At 41.7% G+C, this 23,481-nt stretch overlaps 1 protein-coding gene across 1 annotated transcript in view; it reads left to right on the plus strand.

The window, feature by feature from the left end:
- The first annotated feature begins 296 nt into the window (after positions 1-296).
- Positions 297-23,481, plus strand: part of LOC126174940 (protein yellow-like) — a 49,887-nt gene continuing 26,702 nt past the window's right edge. Inside the window, exons 1-4 of the mRNA XM_049921397.1 lie at positions 297-462; positions 7,788-8,069; positions 10,807-11,006; positions 12,445-12,624. Coding sequence (XP_049777354.1) covers positions 7,805-8,069; positions 10,807-11,006; positions 12,445-12,624 — 645 coding nt within the window. The 5' untranslated portion in view covers positions 297-462; positions 7,788-7,804. The remainder of the gene's footprint in view (positions 463-7,787; positions 8,070-10,806; positions 11,007-12,444; positions 12,625-23,481) is intronic.

The raw sequence follows: 23,481 nt of genomic DNA on the forward strand, positions 1-23,481 counted from the left end.
TGTGAAAACATACAGTTACTTTACAGTTATTAGAAATTTCTATTAGCCTTAGAAAATTCTAGAATTTCTACTTTATCAAAAAAACGAGAAAGCCTACCCTATATGCTTTCAGAGGGCACTAACTAAGGCAAAGTATAGTCTTTCAGTCCAGCTTGCAGAACCAGTTGGTTACGGAGTGCACTAAGACAAAGTCTCGTCGTCCTTCACTGACGCTTTCAGAACCGGTCTTGGATAAGATAAGTGCCACCGTCCTATTTTCAGTATCATTTGACTTTCAGTCATCCGGTAATGTTCCGATTAGTTACACACGTAACACACGTATGTGAGCGACGGCGGTATGTTCTCAGTATAAAAATGTGATGGCGAGGGCAGTATAAACGTCGTATCTCCACAATACAGATTTCATAGTTACATCTGGCGATTACGTTTCGTTGGCGAACTGACACGTTTCACTAACTTCTGGTGAGTATCGTCATCAAAATTCCCTAATTTTATTGAGTTGTAAGATAGGCGAGACTTTTACCAGCAATTAATGGAACTGCATTTATGCAGTACGTTAATGCACTAATTTGCTGAACTGATCTAATGTTTGTCACATGACATTTATTAATTACTCTAACTTAAGCATTATGAAATCTTGATATTTAAGTCTTAGCAAAATTTTTAACCTCTTGTTCCTCTATAGATCTAAGTTCAAGAAACCGTAAACTGTTGTTTGGAGTTAGTCGCAGTGTAGAATCACGTTACAGAATCGACCGTTAATTGCAAGTTCAGAAAAAAAATCGTTCTAGTAACTTATGACACCTCCACTTGCCTTGGTGACAGCTGCGATTCTCTGTCATACTGGATGAATAGAGTCATCACTCAGTAGGTAAACGATTATGCAAGAATATGTGGGTTACCAGTACAGATTCACTTGCTAAAGATGCGAAATGTCTCATGTTTATGAGCGTTGCGGCTGTACTCTTCAGTCCAGAGGCAGGTTTGATGCAGCTCTCTGTGCTACTCTATTATGTGCAGGCTTCTTCATTTCCATGTAACTTCTGCACCCTACATACTTCTGAATCCGCTTAGTGTGTTCGTCTCTTGGACTTCCTCACCGATTTTAACCCATCTCGCTGCCCTTCAGTACTAAATTGGTGATCCCTTAATGCTACAGAACATGTCCTGCCAACCAATCCCTTCTTCTAGACAAGTGGTGCCACAAATTACTCCTCTCCCCAATTGTATTCAGTACCTCCTCAATGGTTATGTGATCTACCCATCTAATCTTCAACGTTCTTCTGTAGCACCACATTTGGAAACCTTCTGTTCTCTTCCTGTCTGAACTATTTTTCGGCCACATCGTCCACGTTTCTCATCCATACATCGCTACACTCCATACAAATACTTTGAGAAAGTACTTCCTGACACTTAAATCTATACTCGATGTTAACAAATTTCCCTTCTTCAGAACCGCATTCCTTGCCATTGCCAGTCAACATGTTATATCCTCTCTACTTCGACCATCATCAGTTATTTGGCTCCCCAAATAAGAAAACTCATCTACTACCTCAAGTGTCTCATTTCCCAAAAAAATTCCCCTCAGCATCACCTGATTTAGTTAGACTACATTCCATTATCAACGTTTTGGTTTTGTTGATGTTCATCTTGTAGCCTCCTTTCAAGACACGATCCATTCCGTTCAACTGCTCTTCTAGATTCTTTGCTGTTTCTGACAGAATTACGATGTCATCGGCTAACTTCAAAGTTTTTATTTCTTCTCCGTAGATTTTAATTCTCCAGATTTTTCCAACCCTATCTCGCACCCTTCCCAACCACTGCTTCCCTCTCATGCCCCTCGACTCTTATAACTGCCATCTTGTTACTGTAAAAATTGAAAACAACCCTTCGCTCCCTGTATTTGACCTCTGCCAACTTCGGAATTTGAAAGAGAGTATTCCAGTCAACATTGTCAAAAGCTTTCTCTAAGCCTACAAATGCTAGAAACGTAGGTTTGCCTTTCCTTAATCTGTTTTCTAAGATAAGTCGTAGGGTCAGTGTTGCCTCATGTGTTCCTATATTTCTACGGAATCCAAATCGATCTTCCCCAAGGTCGGCCTCTACCAGTTTTTCCGTCCGTCTTCTGTACAGAATTCGTGTCGGTATTTGCAGCCGTGACTTATTAAACGCCGCGAGGGATTAGCCGAGCGGTCGGCACGGTAGCTCAGCGTGTACGGTCAGAGAGCTGGCTGACCTCTGTAATAAAAAAAACTGAGTGAAAAGATCAACAACGAACTTCTTTAACGGACGTAACGTGACGTCCGCGATGACGAAATACAACGAACCATAACGAAAAAGACAATAAAGCGGTCTAAGGCGCTGCAGTGAGGGACTGTGCGCCTGGTCTCGGCGGAGGTTCGAGTCCTCCCTCGGGCATGAGTGTGTGTGTTCGTCCTTAGGATAATTTAGGTTAAGTAGTGCGTAAGCTTAGGGACTGATGACCTCAGCAGTTAAGTCCCATAAGATTTCGCACACATTTGAACATTTTTGAACTTATTAAACTGATAGTTCACTGATTTTCACACCTGTCAACACCTGTTGTAATAGACCCTCTGTGTATTCCTTCCTCCTTTTGCTTTCCCTTCTTTGGTTAGAACTGGTTTTCCATCTGAGCTCTTGATATTCATACAACTGGTTCCCTTTTCTCCAAATGTCTCATTAATTTTCCTGTAGGCAGTATCTATCTTACCGATATATGCCTCTACATTCTTACATTTGTCCTGAGCCATCCCTGCTTAGCCGTTTTGCAGTTCCAGTCGATCTCACTTTCGAGACGTTTGTATTCCTTTTCACCTGCTTCATTTACTGCATTTTTGTATTTTATCTTTTCATCAATTAAATTGAATATCTCACCTGTTACCCAAAGATTTCTACTAGCCCTCGTCATTTTACCTACTGGTTCATCTGCTGCCTTCACTATTTCATCTCAAAAATCTACCCACTCTTCTTCTATTGTATTTCTTCCCCCTGTTCTTGTCAATCGTTCCCTAATGCTCTCTCTGAATCTCTCCACCACCTTTGGTTCTTTCAGTTTATCCAGGTCCCGTCTCCTTAACTTCCCACCTTTTTGTGAGTATTAGACAGAAAAGAACATTCTTAATACTGTTCGACATGTTCATTACTACACCGCAAATAAGGATATCCGTCACTTCGCAAACTACTGATCACCCTTGTGGAAGCATGCCTTTACAGGGTAGTCATACAACGTTATTTACATTTTGCACAATCTAGGCTCTCACTGCTGACCTTTTGTGGCTATAAGTATTTTATTGTACAAGGAACTGGAAATGGAAAGTAATGAATGGTTGTAACCTGTTACTTATCAACTACGTGATCCGTTTCTCGTAATGAAACCCAAAGTGCGACCTTTTAGTTCTTGCCACGTGAAAGAGTTGAGAACTATAAATAGCAAATTAACTCAAGGCATCCCCTGCTAGAGGTCTCTGAGTGAGTACGGATACGCAGCAGTTTAAATCGATTTATTCTTATAATGCTTTCTGCATAATATTTGCATCATATTCAGCTAACAAAAAAGGTCCCCACTTGCTGAAAATTAGCTTAAGTCATTTATTAGGCCGTCAGTGAGGCAACATCTTCCATTTCCGTAGCGGAACAGGTGAGTGAAACGTTAGTTTGATAATTACTTTTACGAACTTCAAACCGGAGCGACTTATTTCCAGTTACATGAAGGGTTACTGGCATAAATTTTTGAATTTGTTGCATTTTTGAATGCTTACTAGGCGCAGCCTCTCTTTGCAATAGCAGTTACAGTTTGTGATCAAAAGTATCCGGACACTCCCAAAACCACCCGTTTTTCGTATTAGGTGCATTGTGCTGCCACCAACTGCGAGGTACTCCATATCAGCGACCTTAGTAGTCATTAGACATCGTGAGACAGCAGAATGGGACGCTCCGCGGAACTCACGGACGTCGAACGTGGTGAGGTGATTGTGTGTCACTTGTGTCATACGTCTGTGTGCGAGATTTCCACACTCCTAAACATCCCTAGATCCACTGTTAGTGATGTGACAGTGATGTGGGACCGTGAAGGGACACGTACAGCACAAAAGCGTACAGGCTTACAGAGACCGCCGACAGCTGAAATGGTCGTAATGTGTAATAGGCAGACATCTATCCAGACAATCATACAGGAATTCCAAACTGCATCAGGATCCACTGCAAGTACTATGACAGTTAGGCGGGAGGTGAGAAAACTTGGATTTCATGGTGGAGCGGCTGCTCATAAGCCACACATCAGGCCGGTAAATGCCGAACGACGGCTCGCTTGGTTCAAAAATGGTTCAAATGGCTCTGAGCACTACGCGACTTAACTTCTGAGGTCATCAGTCACTTAGAACTTAGAACTAATTAAACCTAACTAACCTAAGGACATCACACACATCCATGCCCGAGGCAGGATTCGAACCTGCGACCGTAGCGGTCTCCCGGTTCCAGACTGTAGCGCCTCGAACCGCACGGCCACTCCGGCCGGCCAGGCTCGCTTGGTGTAAGGAGCGTAAACATTGGTCGATCGAACAGCGGAGTCACGAATCACGGTACATAATATGGCAATCCGATGGCGGGGTGTGGATGTGGGGAATGGCCGGTGAATTTCTTCTGCCAGAGTGTGTAGTGCCAAGAGTAAAATTCGGAGGCGGTGGCGTTATGCTGTGGTCGTGTTTATCATTGAGGGGGGGGGGGGGGGGCTTACATCCCTTGTTGTTTTGCGTGGCATTATCACAGCACAGGCCTACATTGCTGTTTTAAGCACCTTCTTGCTTGCCACTGTTGAAGAGCAATTCGGAGATGGCGATTGCATCTTTCAACAAGGTCGAGTACCTGTTCATAATGCACGGCCTGTGGCGGAGTGGTTACACGACAGTAACATCCCTGTAATGGACGGGACTGCACAGAGTCCTGACCTGAATCCTGTAGAAAACGTTTGTGATGTTTTGGAACGCCGACTTCGTGTTGGGCAACGATACCTCTCCTCAGTTCAGTATTCCGTGAAGAATGGGGTGCCCCAAGAAACCGTCCAACACCTAATTGAACGTATGTCTGCGAGAGTGGAAGCTGTCATCAAGGCTAAGGGTAGGCCAACACCACTTTGAATTCCGGCATTATCGATGGAGGGCTCCACGCACTTGTAAGTAATTTTCAGTCAGGTGTCCGGATACTTTTTATCACATAGTGTATGTGTAAACTACTGCTTCTTGTATCGACACTTGTGTCGTAAGTGTTTGTTTGTCTATTTTGGTTAGAAAAGCTCAGTGTCAGTTAGACTGTTAGTGAGGCAGCCCTAACCGTTCCCGCAGATGAACAGGCGAGTAAAGTTTCCGTTTGCTAATTATTTTGTGAGCGTCAGGTGAGAGCGAATTATTTCCAGTTACCTGTATGATTACTAGTTTAAATTGTAAATTTCTTACGTGTTTGTGTTGCATACTAGGCACATTCTAGCGTAGTGTACAGTTTTGACATCTTTGGTAAGGACAGCGACTGTGATTGCAGTGTTCGGATGCGGACTGAGTTAGTGACTATTCGCCACAGATCCAGGCGTTGCTGGCTTCGGTCACGCAGCTTGAGGCTGTTGCCAATGTTCATCACTGTGAGGTGCCAAACGTGGAGATCCGAGGGACGTCTAGCACATTCCACGTCTCCCAAAATCGATCCAGTGCTGTTTATGTCCTTGCTACTGCCAAGGTGGAGGCTTAAAACTCACCAGTGGTTGACTGGGTTATCTTTCCGAAGTGACACAGGAAGCAGAAATCTTTCCAGAGGCCTATCGAATGGTCAGACAAACGGGTTCAAAGTACTGTCTTGGGTGATTCAGGCCCTGAGCCATCGCTTGTCACGTTTTAGAGGAAGCCTCTCGCCTTCAAGGAGCGGACATTCACACAAGGCGGGATTACTCGTAGTCGTAGCTCCAATTTTAGGCACTTGATGAGGGCCCTTAGGTACGTGGCTGCTAAGGAGGGGAAGAAATCCAGTGTACAGTCCGCGTGCGTCCAGGGGGAAAACATCCAGGATGTGGAATGGGTTCTCCCACACGCCATGATGAGAACAGGGTGCAGTCAGTCTCTAGTCGGTCCTAATTGTGTATGCCGCTTTGGGTTGGAAGAGTTTCTATCCGCTTCGAGCGTTTAGCCGAATTAGCTAAGACTGCCAGTTGTGCTACCCGCGGGAATAGCATCGCCGACAGTACCGATTGCCGACCTTTGTTACAGAGCAAAGTTTGAATCGGGCAACCGTGTAGGCTTCTGATTCCTCATCTTTCGTCGTAGAGTGGTGGGCTATCAGGTTCCGCTAAATAGGGGACGCTACATACGCAGGGTTGAAGGAGGCTGTATGGATTGGAGTGGAAGGTTTTTTAGCTTAGAGGATCTCAGTAAAGAAGAAAATGTCAAAGGTTGCCGGTCAAAGACCACACATGAGCCACAGATATTATAGTATAAACTCCGACAGCTATGTTGAGAAAAGAACAACAACTCCATACGTCAATGCGACGGGTGTTCAATAAATAATTGGTATTACTTGAGATTTCAATATACCATATTATTCCCAATATTTCTTGCCTACAAAACCCTGTATTTCCTCATAATATCCACTCAATGCGAGGTCCTTACGCCACCTTACTGAGAGGGCCCGTATGCCTGCATGTTACCACTCTACTGGTCAACGTTGCAACCAAACTCATCCTGCATCGATGAACTCCCCATCGTCCACAACCGCTTCCTGTGGAGTGCATTCATCATTGAAAGATGTGAAATACTGGCTGTAGGGAGGATGAGAAAGAAACGTCTAGGGTGCGGAAACTTGTGTGAGGGCTTTTCTTGTCATGAGAAGGAGAAGTTAGTTTGCATTTTTATGGCGACGAAGACGCTGAAGTCGTTTCCTTGATTTCTTGAGGACAGCACACTAAACTTCTGAGTTGATCGTTGCACCGTGTGGGAGAATACACACAGAATAATGCGTTCAGAGTCACAAGAAACTCCCGCCATAATTTTACTGGCTGAGGGTGCAACTTTGAACTTTTAATTCGGAGGAGACATGGTGTAGCGCTACTCCATGATTGCCGTTTTGTTTCCGGTCCGAAGTGATAAACCTATATTTCTTAGCCTGTGACGATGTTCGACGAAAATTGCTATGAACAACCATATAGTGCGCAAGCAATTCCTCACAAATGGTCCTTTGTCGCTCTTTATAGTCTTCTGTAACGGGGCTGGGAACCCAGCGGGCACTACCCCAACTGGTGGACGAGTGTGTCAACAATACAGACGTCCAGTTGCGCAGCGAGGTGTTTGTTTGTGATCCATCGATAAGATCGAATGACAGTGGCCCCTAGTTCCAACACAACAGGAGTCACAGCTATCGCGGACTGCCGGCATGCGGAAAATCGGAGAAGTTTGTAAGACCAACGACTCACCGTGATTTTGTTCACTGTTGACATTTGCGATTCTGTGGTTTTCCGCCAAAACGGACTCAATGACTGTTCTCTGCTTGGAACACTCCTCCGTTATAGACGCCATGGCCGTACACCTTTTAATGGCTTGTGGATACTACAGTTGATTGTGTCATTTCATGCAAGAAGTGGTAAGCCCTGCTACTGTTAATACTTTCTCTAGCGTATAACATAATATAGAAATACCGATTTCATATTGATGGTGATTTCGCACGTTAGCCACTACATTGGTAACAGAAGTTAATTACTCACGTTTTTTGACATTAATCGTGTACTGAATCCACAGGTGTTTAACCGAAAACAATGGCACGCAAAGATTGTGGCATTGTACTGCTGCTGCTGTTATCGCTAGCAATTGCAGATGCACATCGGAACCGAAAAATCAAAAAGACAGCGGTTAACAGCGACGAATTGAAGGATGATTCCAGGTCAGGAGAACCTGAACTAGTGACAGTTATTGCCTTAAAGGAGGCGAAATTCGACTTTGGTGACAACGCAACGGTGGAACAATATCTACGAGACAGCGGCAACTACGATCCCAAATCTGTGCTACCGTACGATGTAACAGGTGAGTTACAATAGATGTTAGCGTGATACCATCCTTATGTAAAGTCAATCATCCGACGGAATACGTTTCTAGGCGCTTCAGTCTGGAACCGCGCGACCGCTACGGTCGCAGGTTCGAATCCTGCCTCGGGCTTGGATGTATGTGATTTCCTTAGGTTAGTTAGGTTTAAGTAGTTTTAAGTTCTAGGGGACTGATGACCTCAGATGTTAACTCCCATAGTGCTCAGAGCCATTTTGAGCCAACGGAATACCAGTCACATTCTGGCGTTGTTTGTAGAAGTTAGTTCCAAGTCTAAGTAGTCCATATTTTTTACTGTAGTTGCCACATCGTCATTCTTGTAAAGGAGCGCTATGAAATAGTCATTATCTATATACCCAACCTTAAAAGTAAAATAACCTAAGTTACACTTCTTTGTACAACTGCTTTCGGCTGCACCACAGCTCATAACCTGAATAAAGTAAATTCAGTTTACTGATCATTCAGTATTTCGAGAGGTGTTCGGAAAGTAACGCAACAAATTTTTATCTGAAACCAGGATAATTTTTTTAGGATTTCAGTAAACCACATTGTTTCCCACTCTACTAGCTATAAAAAATGTATTTTTGAACAAAATCTGCATTCAGTGAGACGACCTTACGCCACCTTAAAGGGAAAGCCTGTTTGAGCATATGGTACCACTCTAGTGGTGGAAGTCAGAGCCAACGTGTTGCTTCAGTAACCTCCAATATCGTTCACGTACTGCTTGCCGCAGAGTGCATCCTTCGTTAGGCGAAACAGATGGAAGTAGGAAGGTACGAGCTCCTGGCTGTAGGTTGGATTGGGAAAACTGTCCAATGGAGGTTCGTGAGAGCCTCTAGGGTGTGCAGACTTGTCTGATGCCTTTCGTTGTCATGGAGATGTTCATTCTCATTATTGTGGCGACCAACACACTGAAATCGTTTCTTCAAATTCCTAAGCGTAGCACAACACGCTTCAGAGTTGATCGTTGCACCGCGAGGGAGGATATCAAACAGAATAACCCATTCAGAATCCCATATAACCGTCGCCTTGACTTTACCGGCTGAGAGTGCGGCTTTGAACTTTTTCTCTGGAGGAGAGACATTCTGGTTCAAATGGTTCAAATGGCTCTGATGGCTCTGAGGACTATGTGACTTAACTTCTGAGGTGATCAGTCGCCTACACTTAGAACTACTTAAACCTAAATAATCTAAGGACATCACACACATCCATGCCCGAGGCTGGATTCGAACCTGCGACCGCAGCAGCAGCGTGGTTCCCGACTGAAGAGAGATATGGTGCCTCATTCAATCGACTGCTGTTTTATTTCCGGTTCGAAGTGATGAACCTGTTTCATGGAATCTAACGATTTTCGATAAAAATTTTGCCACGATCAAACTCGTAACGCGGAAGCAGTTCCGTACGGTTGGTCCTTCGCGGTTCTTTTGGTCTCCTCTTAAGCGGCGAGGAACCCAGCGATTACACTCCTTTGAGTAGGCCAACTCATGGACGAGTGTTCCAGCACTGCCAACAGAGGCGTCGAGTCGTCCAGCGACGTGTTTGATTGTGATCAGTCGATCACCTTGAATCAGTGTGTCCACAGGTTCCAGTGTGGCGGAGTCACAAATGTGTGCGGACAGTGGTCACACGGAAGATGGGACACCTTTGTGCGACCTCGTTGCGGTGCAAACGAGTCACCCTCCTTTCGCTGAATTTTGCAAGCGCCTATGAATATCCTCCATGCTCTGGTTTTCTGCTAAATGAAACTCAATGACATCTCTCTTTTGGGAATTCTCGTAATTTACAGACGCCATTTTCAAGGCTAACTACACCGCCCCCATCCATCAGCTTTGTTATGGTATATCACATCAACTGCACTGCGTTGTAGGGTTGCCACAACATTAAATGTTCAAAAAAGGTGTTCAAATGTGTGTGAAATCTTATGGGACTTAACTTCTAAGGTCATCAGTCGCTAGGCTTTTACATTACTTAACCTAAATTATCCTAAGGACAAGCATACATACCCATGCCCGAGGGAGGACTCGAACCTCCGCCGGGACCAGCCGCACAGTCCATGACTGCAGCGCCTTGACCGCTGGGCTAATCCCTCGCGGCGCCACAACATTACAATACTATCAACATTAAGTACCGTCTTCGAGTAAAATAAGTAATTAGCTATAATTTTCCAACAGTTTGTGTGTCTTCACAGCCACTGAGTTGGCCCTTCAAAATTTTGACTTGATTGTAGAAATTAATTCATATTTATTACGTTATTTTTGCGGCTTTTATTTCAGAAAGGAGTGAAGAGGATCATTTTCAACATTAGTCGCAAAATTTATTATCAGCCCATGGTAGTAGAAACACTTTTCTTCCAAAGTCTCCTACAAACTATCTCGAGGTTATAGCGTACATATATGTTTGCAGCTTTTTAATGTCTTCATGGATTCTCTTCAAAGCATCACAACGACCATTACTAGGGTTTCCCATCTTGCAAGTAAGGTAAAGCTAATAGAGAAAAGCTAAAAACCTCAAATGTGTCCATATGACACATCTATGACAGGTCTATATGGTAATGTTAATAACACGAAGAGACTGAGATACCAGTTGGTACAGTGACTGTGTGTCATGCATGGGACATGCAGTAGATTGCAGCTCATTGGTTTTTCTTTAACTAAAAAACGAGCCCTCTGTTGACTCGTCAAGCGGATAGTACTAACAACACTTCCTCTACTGATTGCAGTGGACACAGCAGCTCGCAACCGCATATTTGTGGCGACGCCACAGGTGGCGCGAGGCATCCCGGTCTCTCTCAGCACTTTCCCATTCCAAGATCCAGGCAGCTCGTCGCTGAAGCCGTATCCCAGCCTGGACGTGCATCGCACAACAGAGGACACCATCACAGACTGTAACACGCAGCTGGTGTCCGTCTTCACTACCACGGTGAGACGCGGGCGCTAGCCTTTCCAACTGCCTAACATTTGCTGTGCTGTAGCCAATCCACCTGACTGTCGAATTAATGGTGTTACTAACAGCTAATTTGAATAAAGTTTATCGATATGGATGTGAGAGGGGGTGGTGAATAATTCAGTGGAACAGAGAGATAACACGAAATGTGTCCAGTAGCCTTACACACTGGGTCCATACCTATTCTTTACATACAATGTATGCCAGAAATACTGAGTAAGACTTTTAGAAGTTGTAGAAGTTACCTTGAGGAACAACTCGAGAACAGGAACCAGATTGTGGAGATGTCGTCCAACGGCGTTACACAGCTTAGAAATTACAGGCACCGGCACTTGCCATTAGGCCATCCCTCTTGCAGCCAACGTGACTTTGTATGCTAACGGACCATTGGCGCTACGTCTCGCAATGTTGTTTGTTATTCAGTGATCGCGACTTACTGCCACGATCACGTGGAACCATCTGTAAAATCTCAACAGTTTCTCCGTATAGAAAAGACAAAAATAAACTGCAGCTGGAAACCCGTTTCCAAAACCGTCATTCACCAAGGCAGCAGGGCAACACAATAATAGGAGACTAGGCCTGTCTACACTGCAGATGGCTCCATCTTCTCCATTGTCGACCGTGACAATCAATGGCGATCACTGAATAACAAACGACACTGCGAGACGTTTGACATAGTTCCGTCAGCATACAAAATCACATTTGCTGCCGAAAGGGTGGCCTTGTGGCAGACGCCTGCAACTATAACTGCGACGCCACATAGTATCGTTGTATGATGTTTCCAGACATGGGCTACTATCTTCCATTTGTGCCTCAAGAGACTGACTACAGCTGCTTGAAGTTTATCGCAACATTTCTCGACTACCATGTATATGAATTATCTACTACTTTACACAGATTTGGTTGCTTTTGCAGATGAGACCAAGTGTTACAATTAATATCTTTCGTAGAATTAATAAGTGGTTCTCTGTAAACGAACTCTGGATTCAGTTCTGTGCTGTAAGTAGAATAACATCGCAAGTTAAAATATACAACATTTTAATGATTCAGTGACTTCAGTAGAATTAGTGTGGTGTGCATACAGATGGAATCCTGAACTGGATGAAACGTGTTATAGAGATTATCCAACAACTATACTCAGTAACCTCTGTTATTTGCATAATGTCTCGTGTTGGAAGCATATAAATAATTTTAAGTAACTTAGTCTGCAATTTTGCATCCTTTATGGTATTACGGCATAATGTTATGAGGTATCTGATGTCTTAGGAAGAAATCACTGATTGCATCAAAACGAGCAGAGACAGCAATATGTTGTGAAGTCGTGTGATGGAGACAAAACAGGAGTCATTCTAGCGTCGAGGAGCAGGTGGAATGCAAATGGGTAAATCCTCTAATGTAGACGATTTTGTTTCAGAAAACTTCGGCAGATGAAGATACGCTCTTTGCCATGGACAGTGGCGTTTTGGACATAATCAAGAACCCGAAAGCGGTGTGTCCCCCTAAAATTGTCAGCTTCGACTTGCAAACCGACAAGGTCAAAAACGTGACAATAATAGAGAATGCTGCCTGCAACACTATTTACACCTTAATTCGGGTGAGTTTCAAAGATAAATGGTAATCCGTTATTTTTATCGATATAATAAGTTGTTCAAGAGTACAAGCAGCGTTTTCACGAGTGCTTATTAAGCCATTTTCCCTAGTTACCAGTAGCTTTAGTTAAGCATCTTGTCAGCATCTTGTCAGGTTGAGTCCTCTTTTTAAATATCGCTTGAAATTCCTATCGTCAAAAATATCGCTTTCCAAAGATGACTGCCTTTTACTTTTCCTATAAATTAATAACTGTACTTACACTATTTTTACTTAATAGTTATCTACCCTCTCTGCTGGTGGGGAGGCTTGCTTGCTCAGCGATACAGATAGCCGTAACGTAGGTGTAACCACAACGGAGGGGTCTCTGTTGAGAGGCTAGACTAACGTGTGCTTCCTGAAGAGGGGCAGTAGCCTTTTCAGTAGTTGCAGCGGCAACAGTCTGGATGACCGACTGATCTGGCCTTGTTACATCAACCAAAACGGCCGTGATGTGCTGGTACTGCGAACGGCTGAAACCAAGGGGAAACTACAGCCTTAATTTTTCCCGAGGGCATGCAGCTTTACTGTACGGTTAAATGACGATGGCGTCGTCTTGGGTTAAATATTACGGCTGTAAAATAGGGCCCCATTCAGATATCAGGGTGGGGACTACCCAAGAGGGCGTCGTTATCAGGAGAAACAAAACTGCTGTTCTACGGATCGGAACGTGGAATGTCAGATCCCTTAATCGGGCAGGTAGGTTAGAAAATTTAAAATGGGAAACGGATAGGTTTAAGTAAGATAAGAGGGAATTAGTGAAGTTCGTTGGCAGGAGGAACAAGACTTCTAGTCAGGTGAATACAGGGTTATAAGTAAAAAATCAAATAGGAGTAATGCAGGAGTAGGTTTACTAATGAATAAAAAATAGGAACGCGGATAAGCAACTACGAACAGCGTAGTGATCATTGTAACCAAGATAGAAACGAAGTCCACACCTACCACAGTAGTACAAGTTTATGTGTGAACTAGCTCCCCAGACGTCGGAAAGATTGAAGAAATATAAGGATAAAAGAAATTATTCAGATACTGAAGAGAGTCGAAAATTTAGTAGTCATGGGGGACTGGAATTCGATTGTAGGAAAACGAAGAGAAGGAAAGGTAGTAGGTGAATATGGAATGGGCGTGAAGAGTGAAACAGGAAGCCGGCTGGTAGAATTTTGCCAGACCTTAACTTAATCACAGCTAACACTCGGTTTAAGAATCATGAAAGACGGTTATAAACGTGGAAGAGGCCTGGAGATACTGGAAGGTTTCAGATAGATTATATAATGGTCAGACAGAGATTTAGGAACCAGGTTTTAAATTGTAAGACATTTCCAGGGGCAGATGTAGACTCTGACCAAAATCTGTTTGTTACGTACCATAGATTAAAACTGAAAAAACTGCAAAAATGTGGGAATTTAAGGAGATGGGACCTGGATTAATTGAAAGAACCAGAATTTGTAGAGTGTTTCAGGGAGAACATTAGGGAACGATTGACAAATACGGAGGAAAGAAATTAAGCAGAAGAAGAATGGGTAGCTTTGAGAGATGAAATAGTGAAGGCAGCAGAGGCTCAATTAGGTAAAAAGACGAGGGTAGGAGAAATTCTTGGGTAACAGAAGAGATATTGAATTTAATTGATGAAAGAGGAAAATACAAAAATGCAGTACATGAAACTGGCAAAAAGGAGTACAAATGTCTCAAAAATGAGGTCGACAGGAAGTGCAAAATGGCTGATCAGGGGTGGCTAGAGGACAAATATAAGGATGTAGAGGCATATATCACTAGGGGTAAGATAGACAATGACTACAGGAAAATTAAATAGACCTCTCTGGAGAGCAGAGAACCACTTTTATGAATATCAAGAGTTTAGATGGTAAACCAGTTCTAAGCAAAGAAGGGAAAGCAGAAAGGAGGAAGGAGTATATAGAGGGTCTATACAAGGGCGATGTACTGGAGGGCAATATTATGGAAATGGAAGAGGTCGTAGATGAAGTGGGAGATTTGATATGGCTTGAAGAGCCTGACAGAGCACTGAAAGACCTAAGCTGAACCAATGCCCCGGGAGTAGACAACATTCCAGTAGTGTTACTGATACCCACGGGAGAGCCAGCCATGACAAAACTTTTCCATCTTGTGAGCAAGATGTATGAGGCAGGTGAAATACTTTCAGACTTCAACAAGAATATAATAATTCCAGTTCCAAATAAAGCAGGTGTTGACAGATGTGAAAATTACCGAACCATCAATTTAATAAGTCACGTCTACAAAATACAAACACGAATTCTTTACTGACGATTGAGAAACTGTTAGGTGCCGATCACGGGAAAGATTAATCTGGATTCTATAGAAATAATAGAACACGCAAGGCATTACTGGCAGAACGCCTTATCTTAGAAGATAGGTTAAAGAAAGGTAAACCTACGTTTCTAGCATTTTTAGACTTAGAGAAAGCTTTTGACATTGTTGACTGGAATACTCTCTTTCAAATTCTAAGGGTGGCACGGTGAGCTGCATCAATCCAGTCTCTGGACTGAAGACAACAACAACAACAGTTATGGGCCAGTATCGATTATTATATTACATAATTTACCATTTCAATATAACAATTTAATTAAAGTATTACAAGTGAACCTTATGAGACAATGGTGGTGATGTGATGTGCGTACCCTTGACTTCGAATATCATATCATGCTGTTTCCTGGTGACTAATGACGGGGAATGATATGTGGGAAGTGTTGGACAAGATGTTGTATGGAAAAGGGTGTGGGATCTCTCTGTGGGCAAGAATTGAGAGACGAGATGTGGACGTTACGAGGTGTATGGAAGCCATCTGGCACAACCATGGCTGCCTTCGATTTAGTGGCGTAAGTCAGAAAGAACAAAGCTGTTTTAGAGTTCGTGCACGAGACAGGACAACAGCACCACAGGAGAAAAAAAGAAATCCTTAACAATGAACTGTACAGTGAAAGGGGGAATTTCTGTACATTGAAGAGGTGGAGATCGATGTTAAGGAGCTGTGGAAAATATTAGAAGGCAACCGGGACTACAGAGGAGAATAGTATATGATAGTTTTGGTAACAGCGAAAGTTATAATTTGAGTCTGTTGCCTCAAGTAGATGTATAGGAGTCTCAAGTAGATACAGGTCTGGCTAATGGTCAACAGCTTTTCAATAGGAAACGAGTTCCGCCAGAGAAATTTTTGCGAGACGAATTATGTAAAAAACTCAAAATTATGAACTTCTTCTAACAAAGTTCATGTGGTAGAAGAAGTAAGTCTATTGTGCAAGAATTTTGTGGAGGATCATGTTGAGAGTGGGTGGGGACGGATGCACTAATAATAGTGATCAGGTCTACAATACAGTGAACATTTAAAGATGGCTTCAGCAGTGAGCCCCACAGATGCTGAGCTGTTTCTAATTATTTTGAGACTTTCTGAACTGAGTCAGCAGCCGGAACATAGATTTTCTGTCTGTGCTATTGGCTGCTGGCGCTTTTCAAGTAACGGCGTATACATCTCATAGTAGGAAGTGGAAATAAAAATGAAAATTCTCTACGTTCGTACCAGAATCTGTAAGAGGGACACTGCCACTAATGGGAAGTGTACTTGAAAAACAAATTTAATATCATTCTAACTTAATCAGATAATATGCAGCCTGCAGATCATGTAGATAGGAATTGTATTTCGCAATGATATTTGACCACTGAAATCAGAGTTCTGTTTCTGAGCAAATATAACTTAGCATACATTCATGTAGGTCAGGAATGGAAAACGGAGGAGATGTCAAATACTTCACGAAGAGATAAAAATATGGTAACACTGATTTCCATAAATGATCTTAATTTTGTATATTAGGCTACAGAAAAAGATATTTCTGTCAGTTAATACACACGTCAAAAGAAGTTTTGCATGATGCCGGTTCCCAGAACTCCTGAAGATAGACGTTGACTGTGGATACTGTATCACAGACATAGTCCTTTTGACTGTTCAGAGATGTCACTAAACCCATGCAAAGATGTAAACAACCATGCATGAGCAGCGCCTATTAGGCAGAGGGGGTCCGACAGTCGGTCAGTTACAGTCATTCCACCAGGACGGACATACACGGCTCGTGTTGTCTGTTGTTCAACCATGCCTAGACGGTCAATACTGCGGTTTGACCGCGTCCGCTTTGTTACTTTGGGCCAGGAAGGACTCCCAACAAGGGAAGTATCCAGGCGTCACGGAGTGAACCAAAGCGATGTTTTTCGGATATGGAGGATATACAGAGAGACAGGAACTGTAGATGAAATGCCTCGCTCAGGCCGCGCAAGTGCTACTACTGCAGTGGATGCCCGTTACCTATGGATTATGGCTCGCAGGAACCCTGACAGCAACGCCACCGTGTTGAATAATGCTATTCATGCAGCCACAGAAAGTTGTGTTAGCACTTACATTGCGCGCAATAGGCTGCGTGATTCGCAACTTCAAAAGTCCATGGCGAGGTTCATCTTTGTAACCACGACACCGTGCAGCGCGGTGCAGATGCGCCCAACATGTCGAAAGGACCGTTCAAAATTGGTATCACGTTCTCTTCACCGATGAGTGTCGCATATGCCTTCAACCTGACAATCGTCGGAGACGTGTTTGGAGGTAACCCGATCAAGCTGAACGCCTTAGACATACTGTCCAGCGAGTGCAGCAAGCTGGAGGCTCCCTGATGTTTTGGGGTGGCATTATGTGGGGCCGACGTACGACGCTGGTGCACATGGAAGGCGCCGTAACGGCTGTACGATACGTGAATGCCATCCTCCGACCGACAGTGCAACCATATCGTCAGCATATTGGCGAGGCATTCGTCTTCATAGACGACAATTCGCGCGCCCATCGTGCACATCTTGTGAATGACTTCCTGCAGGATAACGACATCCCACAACTAGTTTGGTCAGCATGTTCTCCAGACATGAACCCTATCGAACATGCCTGGGATAGACTGAAATGGCTGTTTATGGACGACATGACCCCCCAACCACTCTGAGGGATCCACGGGACAATCTGGACCAACGGTGGCTTGATAAACCTGTGAATAGTACGCCAAGACGAATACAGGTATGCATCAATGCAAGAGGACATGCTACAGGGTATTAGAGGTACCGGTGTGTTCAGCAGTCTGGACCACCAACTCTGAAGGTCTCGCTGTATGGTGTTACAACATGCAATGTGTGGTTTTCATGAGCAATAAAAGTTCCGGAAATGATGTTTATGTTGATTTCTGTTCCAGTTTTCTATACTGGTTCCGGAACTCCCGGAACCGAGGTGATTAAAACCTCTTTTTGATGCGTGAACCGTAGTAGCAGTAGTACGTAGTAGTAGTAACAATATGCATCTCTCCAGATACATATTCCCAGTTTCTCATTTAAGACTTTGGGGCATTACTGAAGTTTGTAACTTCTTAATAATGTGATGTGGTAATAATCTAACCTTTACTTATGCCTTAGCTTTATTTAAGTCCATTGCCATTCATGCAATGCACCAAGTGACATAATTTGCGACACGAATTAATGGTCAATCTAATTATTTCCAGGATTTTCAAATTTTTTCGTGATCATTAAAAGGAATTTCTAATCACTTAGTACAGGAAAACTACCTGTTAATTGAATAAATTATGATACGCTTTAATAAATAAATTATATGTGATTATCTGTGGGTATTTGGCGACTCATATAAAGCTTTTCGTTGTGTGGACTGTAGTGTCACTGCACTGAAGTCAAAATATTAGGGAGCAGACGATACTGCAGGTTCTCACTTTTCTTGCCTGTTACACAGAAAGCAGTATGTATTAGTTCCATATCGCACACATACTAATTTGTAGTCGAAATTTTAAGAAACGAGACGTAGTATAGTACAGGGGTCTCTGTTATATCTTTATTACTAAATAATTTATTTCCATTATCCTTTGGGTAGAAAATATAGGTGAGGTAATTAAGTTTAGTAGCAATCCTCTTACTGAAAAGACGGCTAATGAACATTTAAAAACATCGACAGACTGTTCCCAGTATATGGATTACCATTAAAATTTCACAAGTATTCCTAAGTAGCCAATAACACTTTACATAGAGCTTCACTGGCCATGGAAGTAATACAGTCAAACAGTGAAATAAAATACCTAGTTGTTATACAGTTTGTAGTGGTATAGATAGATTACAAACCATAATTACGTGACTGGCACATTAGACTAAATCACTTTTTTTAGTTCAGCTATATTTGCGGCAGATATTATGAAGCTATTTATGGCTATGGGCAAGAAACAAACTTAACAAGAGACCAATTTCTGCATACTTCTGTTTATAAGCAATAATGTACTAATGAATCTTTTTGAGGAAATTTACCATCCAAGGTGAATGTTCTCAAAATACAGACCCACACACTACCAGAGAGAGACAAGGTGTATAGAAGAGAGATCTCCTGTTAAAATACCAAGAATGAATAGCCCTAGAAGAGTCATCCACGTAGAAAGGCTATAAGGACCCACCGATACTTGTTACTACACTAGCCAAATAAATCAAGATGGCGATAGCGAGAATTTCAAAAATCAAAATTGGCAGGCGTCCTGCAGTCACCGTATTCCGAGTTGCCATTGTTGGTAATTTTAAAAATTACAAGGTAGCCGTGTCAGTAAATGTTTAAGAAACACCAAATGGTTGTTACAGGAAATTTAAAATAACTGAAGATGGTGGAACTATCTTGTTGTGCTTTGTAATCCTTCTGATACCACATTACAGTCGTTCTGTTCAAAAGGAACTGATAATTTGGATTTTTCGCCATATGGAAAAGTATCCAAATGTCTTGAATTATTTAAAAAAAATGTAAGTGGTCTGATTTAAAAGAATTTCCACACAAAAAATATATAAGTATTGACATCAAATGTCAAGATGTTATTTCCACGTCTAAAATACCTACCTGAATTGATGCCTAAAATAGGGCTGTATATTCTCACATCATGTGCCACAAAGCTAGTCTCAGATCTTCATTTCCTGTCATTTTCAGAAAACTACATCAAGATAGTGGCACTAAATCTTAGGCCTACTTGAAGCTATGTTACTGGTGTTTTCAGACTTTTTTAGCAATGCTTCACCTTACTAAGCACTATTTTAGGTGGGATAATACAGTACATCAAGTTCTACTCTATAAAAATATAATTGATATTATTGGCTGGCTAACAATGCATTTCATTTCTTTAGATCTGGTGCCTGAATGTAGTTATCCACTGATGTTACATTTTTCCATTTCAGCACAACGGAACATACTAAAAATTATGTATTTTGATCAGATGTTATTGCACTGAATCACTTAAACTAATTTTTTTTGGTAATACACGAAGTCAATATCGTACTGCTCCAGATATAAAATCTAATCACACAATGTGGCCAGAAAATTTAAGACAAGATTCTTCACAAAGATGAATGTTTGGTATCTTGAAATTATGATTTTGGCACCAAAATAAAATTATTTATCAAAATACATACATATTCTGAGTGCAAATCACGTACAGGTTGCTTTTCGTAATACAGAAGTGTAATTACAGGAATCTGATTATGAACAGAAAGTCGATCTTTACACCAAAATAAAAATGTCTATATTACTTACAAAATTGCATAAAGATTTCGTGTACGATATAGACATAACACTACCATAACTTTATTGTTCTGTAAGTGTTTTAAAAAGAATATAAACGGCTTTCGTATAGTTACCACTGATACAACTTACAGGTTAAGCACTAATTGTTTAGAAACTTAGTTCAATCTTTATACCACATTTTAAAGGAACAAAAACTTGTGTGTAGTATTTATCAAATACATAATGATTTGTTCCGTAGCACTAAAAAACACGTATGACACTAATGCTGATCTAATTTGAAGATTAAGCTGCTCTTGTCAATGGGAATAGTTTGATCCTTGAACTACCTTTTCAAGAAACCAAAAAAGATCTATATTATTTATCCAAATAAGTATTGAATTTGAACAAAAAACACATATGTATACATATGTATGCATATAAATTTACACATATAAAACAAAAAATTATTTTTAATTTCTACCTTTTTTACTTTCTCTATTTGCGACCACACAAGCTAGTAATGTATTATTCTCTTCGTTCGACTCGTTATAACTTCTTGATGTTACAACATATAGTACATGTTCTCTCCTTAGTCTTTCATCAGTAACACAGTATCTTGATGGAATCATTGTCTATTTGCAGAAACCTTATATCCACTTCTTGTCAGGTTTCCCAGCTTTACTCTGCAGCTGACATGTTGACATTTTGCATTATTTGACTTCTTCTAATAGGGAATCCATTCTTCTGATCGTCCAGCAGCCACTGAACTAACTCAGTTTCGCAATCCTTTCTCAGTATACAGGAGAGATGTGTCTGTTTCGAACTGGATATTTTCCAAAATTTTTATCCATCCAACTTGCCGTAGGAACATTGTACAGCTCATTAATAATTAGTGGCGTAGTAAACTAGATTTCAGCTGACTTATAAGGAAACTTCGTATAACTTTTGAAACTTATCTGTAAGCCAAACACAAAGTGATGGAGAGCCAATAACTGAAAGCCAATGAAGTTACACACTGTCAGCTCCTGGTGTTACGATGCGATTTTAAGATACAGCACCAGTTTTGCACTTGAAATCTTTCCGTATTTTGACAAGTAATTTTCATTTCTTGTGAAGACCTAGCATTGGTGTAAAGACATAATTTGGCTTCTGTGATTTCTTTTTTAATTTTCACCCCTGCCATCACGCTATTTTTTTAAATTTTCCATCCACCAGCATCTTGCATTTTTAAGAATTTCCCATAACTGCCATCTTCGATTTCGCTTACTGCAGTGCCATCACCAGTTCCGAGATATAGAACTTTCTTCTCTGTGTGGAACCTTGTCCATCACTGTCTTTGGCCATGCTATATGTTTATCTTTCTTCTTTGGACCATTAGTAAGCTATCCTTGCATTTTAGAAAATGTCGTGGTTTAAACGAGACAACACATGAAACATCTCATGAAAGCACATAATTTTTGATAGGGTTTGAGGGTCCACAGTCCCGTTTTAGGTGTTAAGTGTAAGATTCGTTGACATACAGAGACAACTGAGCTAGTTCGGCCTCTGAGATTTCTTTTTTAATTCTCACCACTGCCATCGTGCATTTTTTCAAGTTTTTGAACTATTAAAATCCTGCATTTTTTCAAGTTTTCGAATCTTGCATTTTTTAAATTCCCCATCTGTGCCATCTTCGATTTCGGCGATCGTAGTGATAACGACATCTTGGATTTTATAATTTCCCATAACGCTGACTGCAGCGTCAACCAGCAGCGGCTATTTGAGCTATGTGCTGGAGCTATGTGCTGGAGTCACTATACGCCTTTTACTCAAATAGTTTTTTACTTTGTCCTATTTATGTCCCACAAAACGATCATGATGGAATAATCACACGCTTTCTGCCGTTGGAATAAGAAGAAGGAAAAAAGAATGGCGGTATGGGTAACACCACCTGCTACACAAGGTTAGGAGGCTTGTATTATGCAAATGTAAAAAGATGTAAGTGCATTAGGCTCCAAATTCTCCAGTATTTTGGTGTACATCTGTACTACATTAATGCTCCATATCAGTCACTAAGTATTCTTAAACGTTAGTGATTAAAAGAGAAACAAGAATTAGAAGATTACTGAAGTTGGCGTAGAATATATTGTTTCACATCTAGACTTAGATATTACTCATAGTACAACTACAATCAGTCAGTATACTTTTCGTAAGAGGCGTTAGAGCCATTTTGAAGAAATTGCTGGCATTTTGCCTATTTAATAGCATTTCTTTCTTTAATATGAATGATTAATAAAAACCATCTCAGCTGTATAATACACATTTATTACGTCGCGACTGGTTTCATTCTTTCAGTACGTCCAAGTTGAGCCAATATTATTATATAAAAGGTTAAGTTACCGTATGTCACTTTACAGACGATATCTGTAAAGTTACACGAGACAATCAGACAATTCAGATAACGATGCTGGCACAACTCGCCCACCTATTGAAGCCTTAACTGAACGAAACCGGTCGTGACGCAGTATGTACCTATTATAAAGCTGTGGTGGTTTTCTTGAGTCATTATTGATAATATCAGTCAATTATAGAACTCCACGTGATCAGCACTACAGAATTGAATTTCCTCTCTGTAGCGGAGTGTGTGTTGATATGAAACTTCCTCGCAGATTAAAACTGTGTGCCGGATCGAGACTCGAAATTGGGACCCTTGCCATTCGCGGGCTAGTGCTCTACCGACTGAGCTACCAAAGCACGCCTCACGGCCTTTCACACAGATTTACTTCGCCAGTATCTCATCTCCTACCTTCCACACTTCTCCTTTCTTCCAGAAGTGTTTGTCTTGCAACGTTCGCAGGAGAGCTTCTGTGAAGTTTGGGATGTAGGTGACAAGGTACTGGTGGAAATGAAGCTTGTGAGGACGCATTGTGTGTCTTGCTTTGGGAGCTCACTCGGTAGTGCACTTGCCCGTGAAAGGGAAAGGCCCAGAGTTCGAGTCTCGGTTCGGCACACAGCTTTAATGTGCCAGAAAGTTTCGGACCAAGATTAATTTCTCTCTTTGTCAGCACCGTTCAATCAGTACTATCTAACAACTGTTTATAGGTCGAAAACGTTATTAAGTATTTCAACAATTGTAAACAAAATATTGACAAAATTTTGAGGAACTAACCGTCGCATCTCCAATCAGGTGGGTGGAGAACTATAAAATTAATTTAGCAGCTGTAATGGCAGAACTTACCGATCAACTGTTTCATGTCGAAGCGG

The sequence above is a fragment of the Schistocerca cancellata genome, chromosome 3, assembly GCF_023864275.1.
Source record: "Schistocerca cancellata isolate TAMUIC-IGC-003103 chromosome 3, iqSchCanc2.1, whole genome shotgun sequence".
In the NCBI taxonomy this organism is placed as follows: Eukaryota; Metazoa; Arthropoda; class Insecta; order Orthoptera; family Acrididae; genus Schistocerca; species Schistocerca cancellata.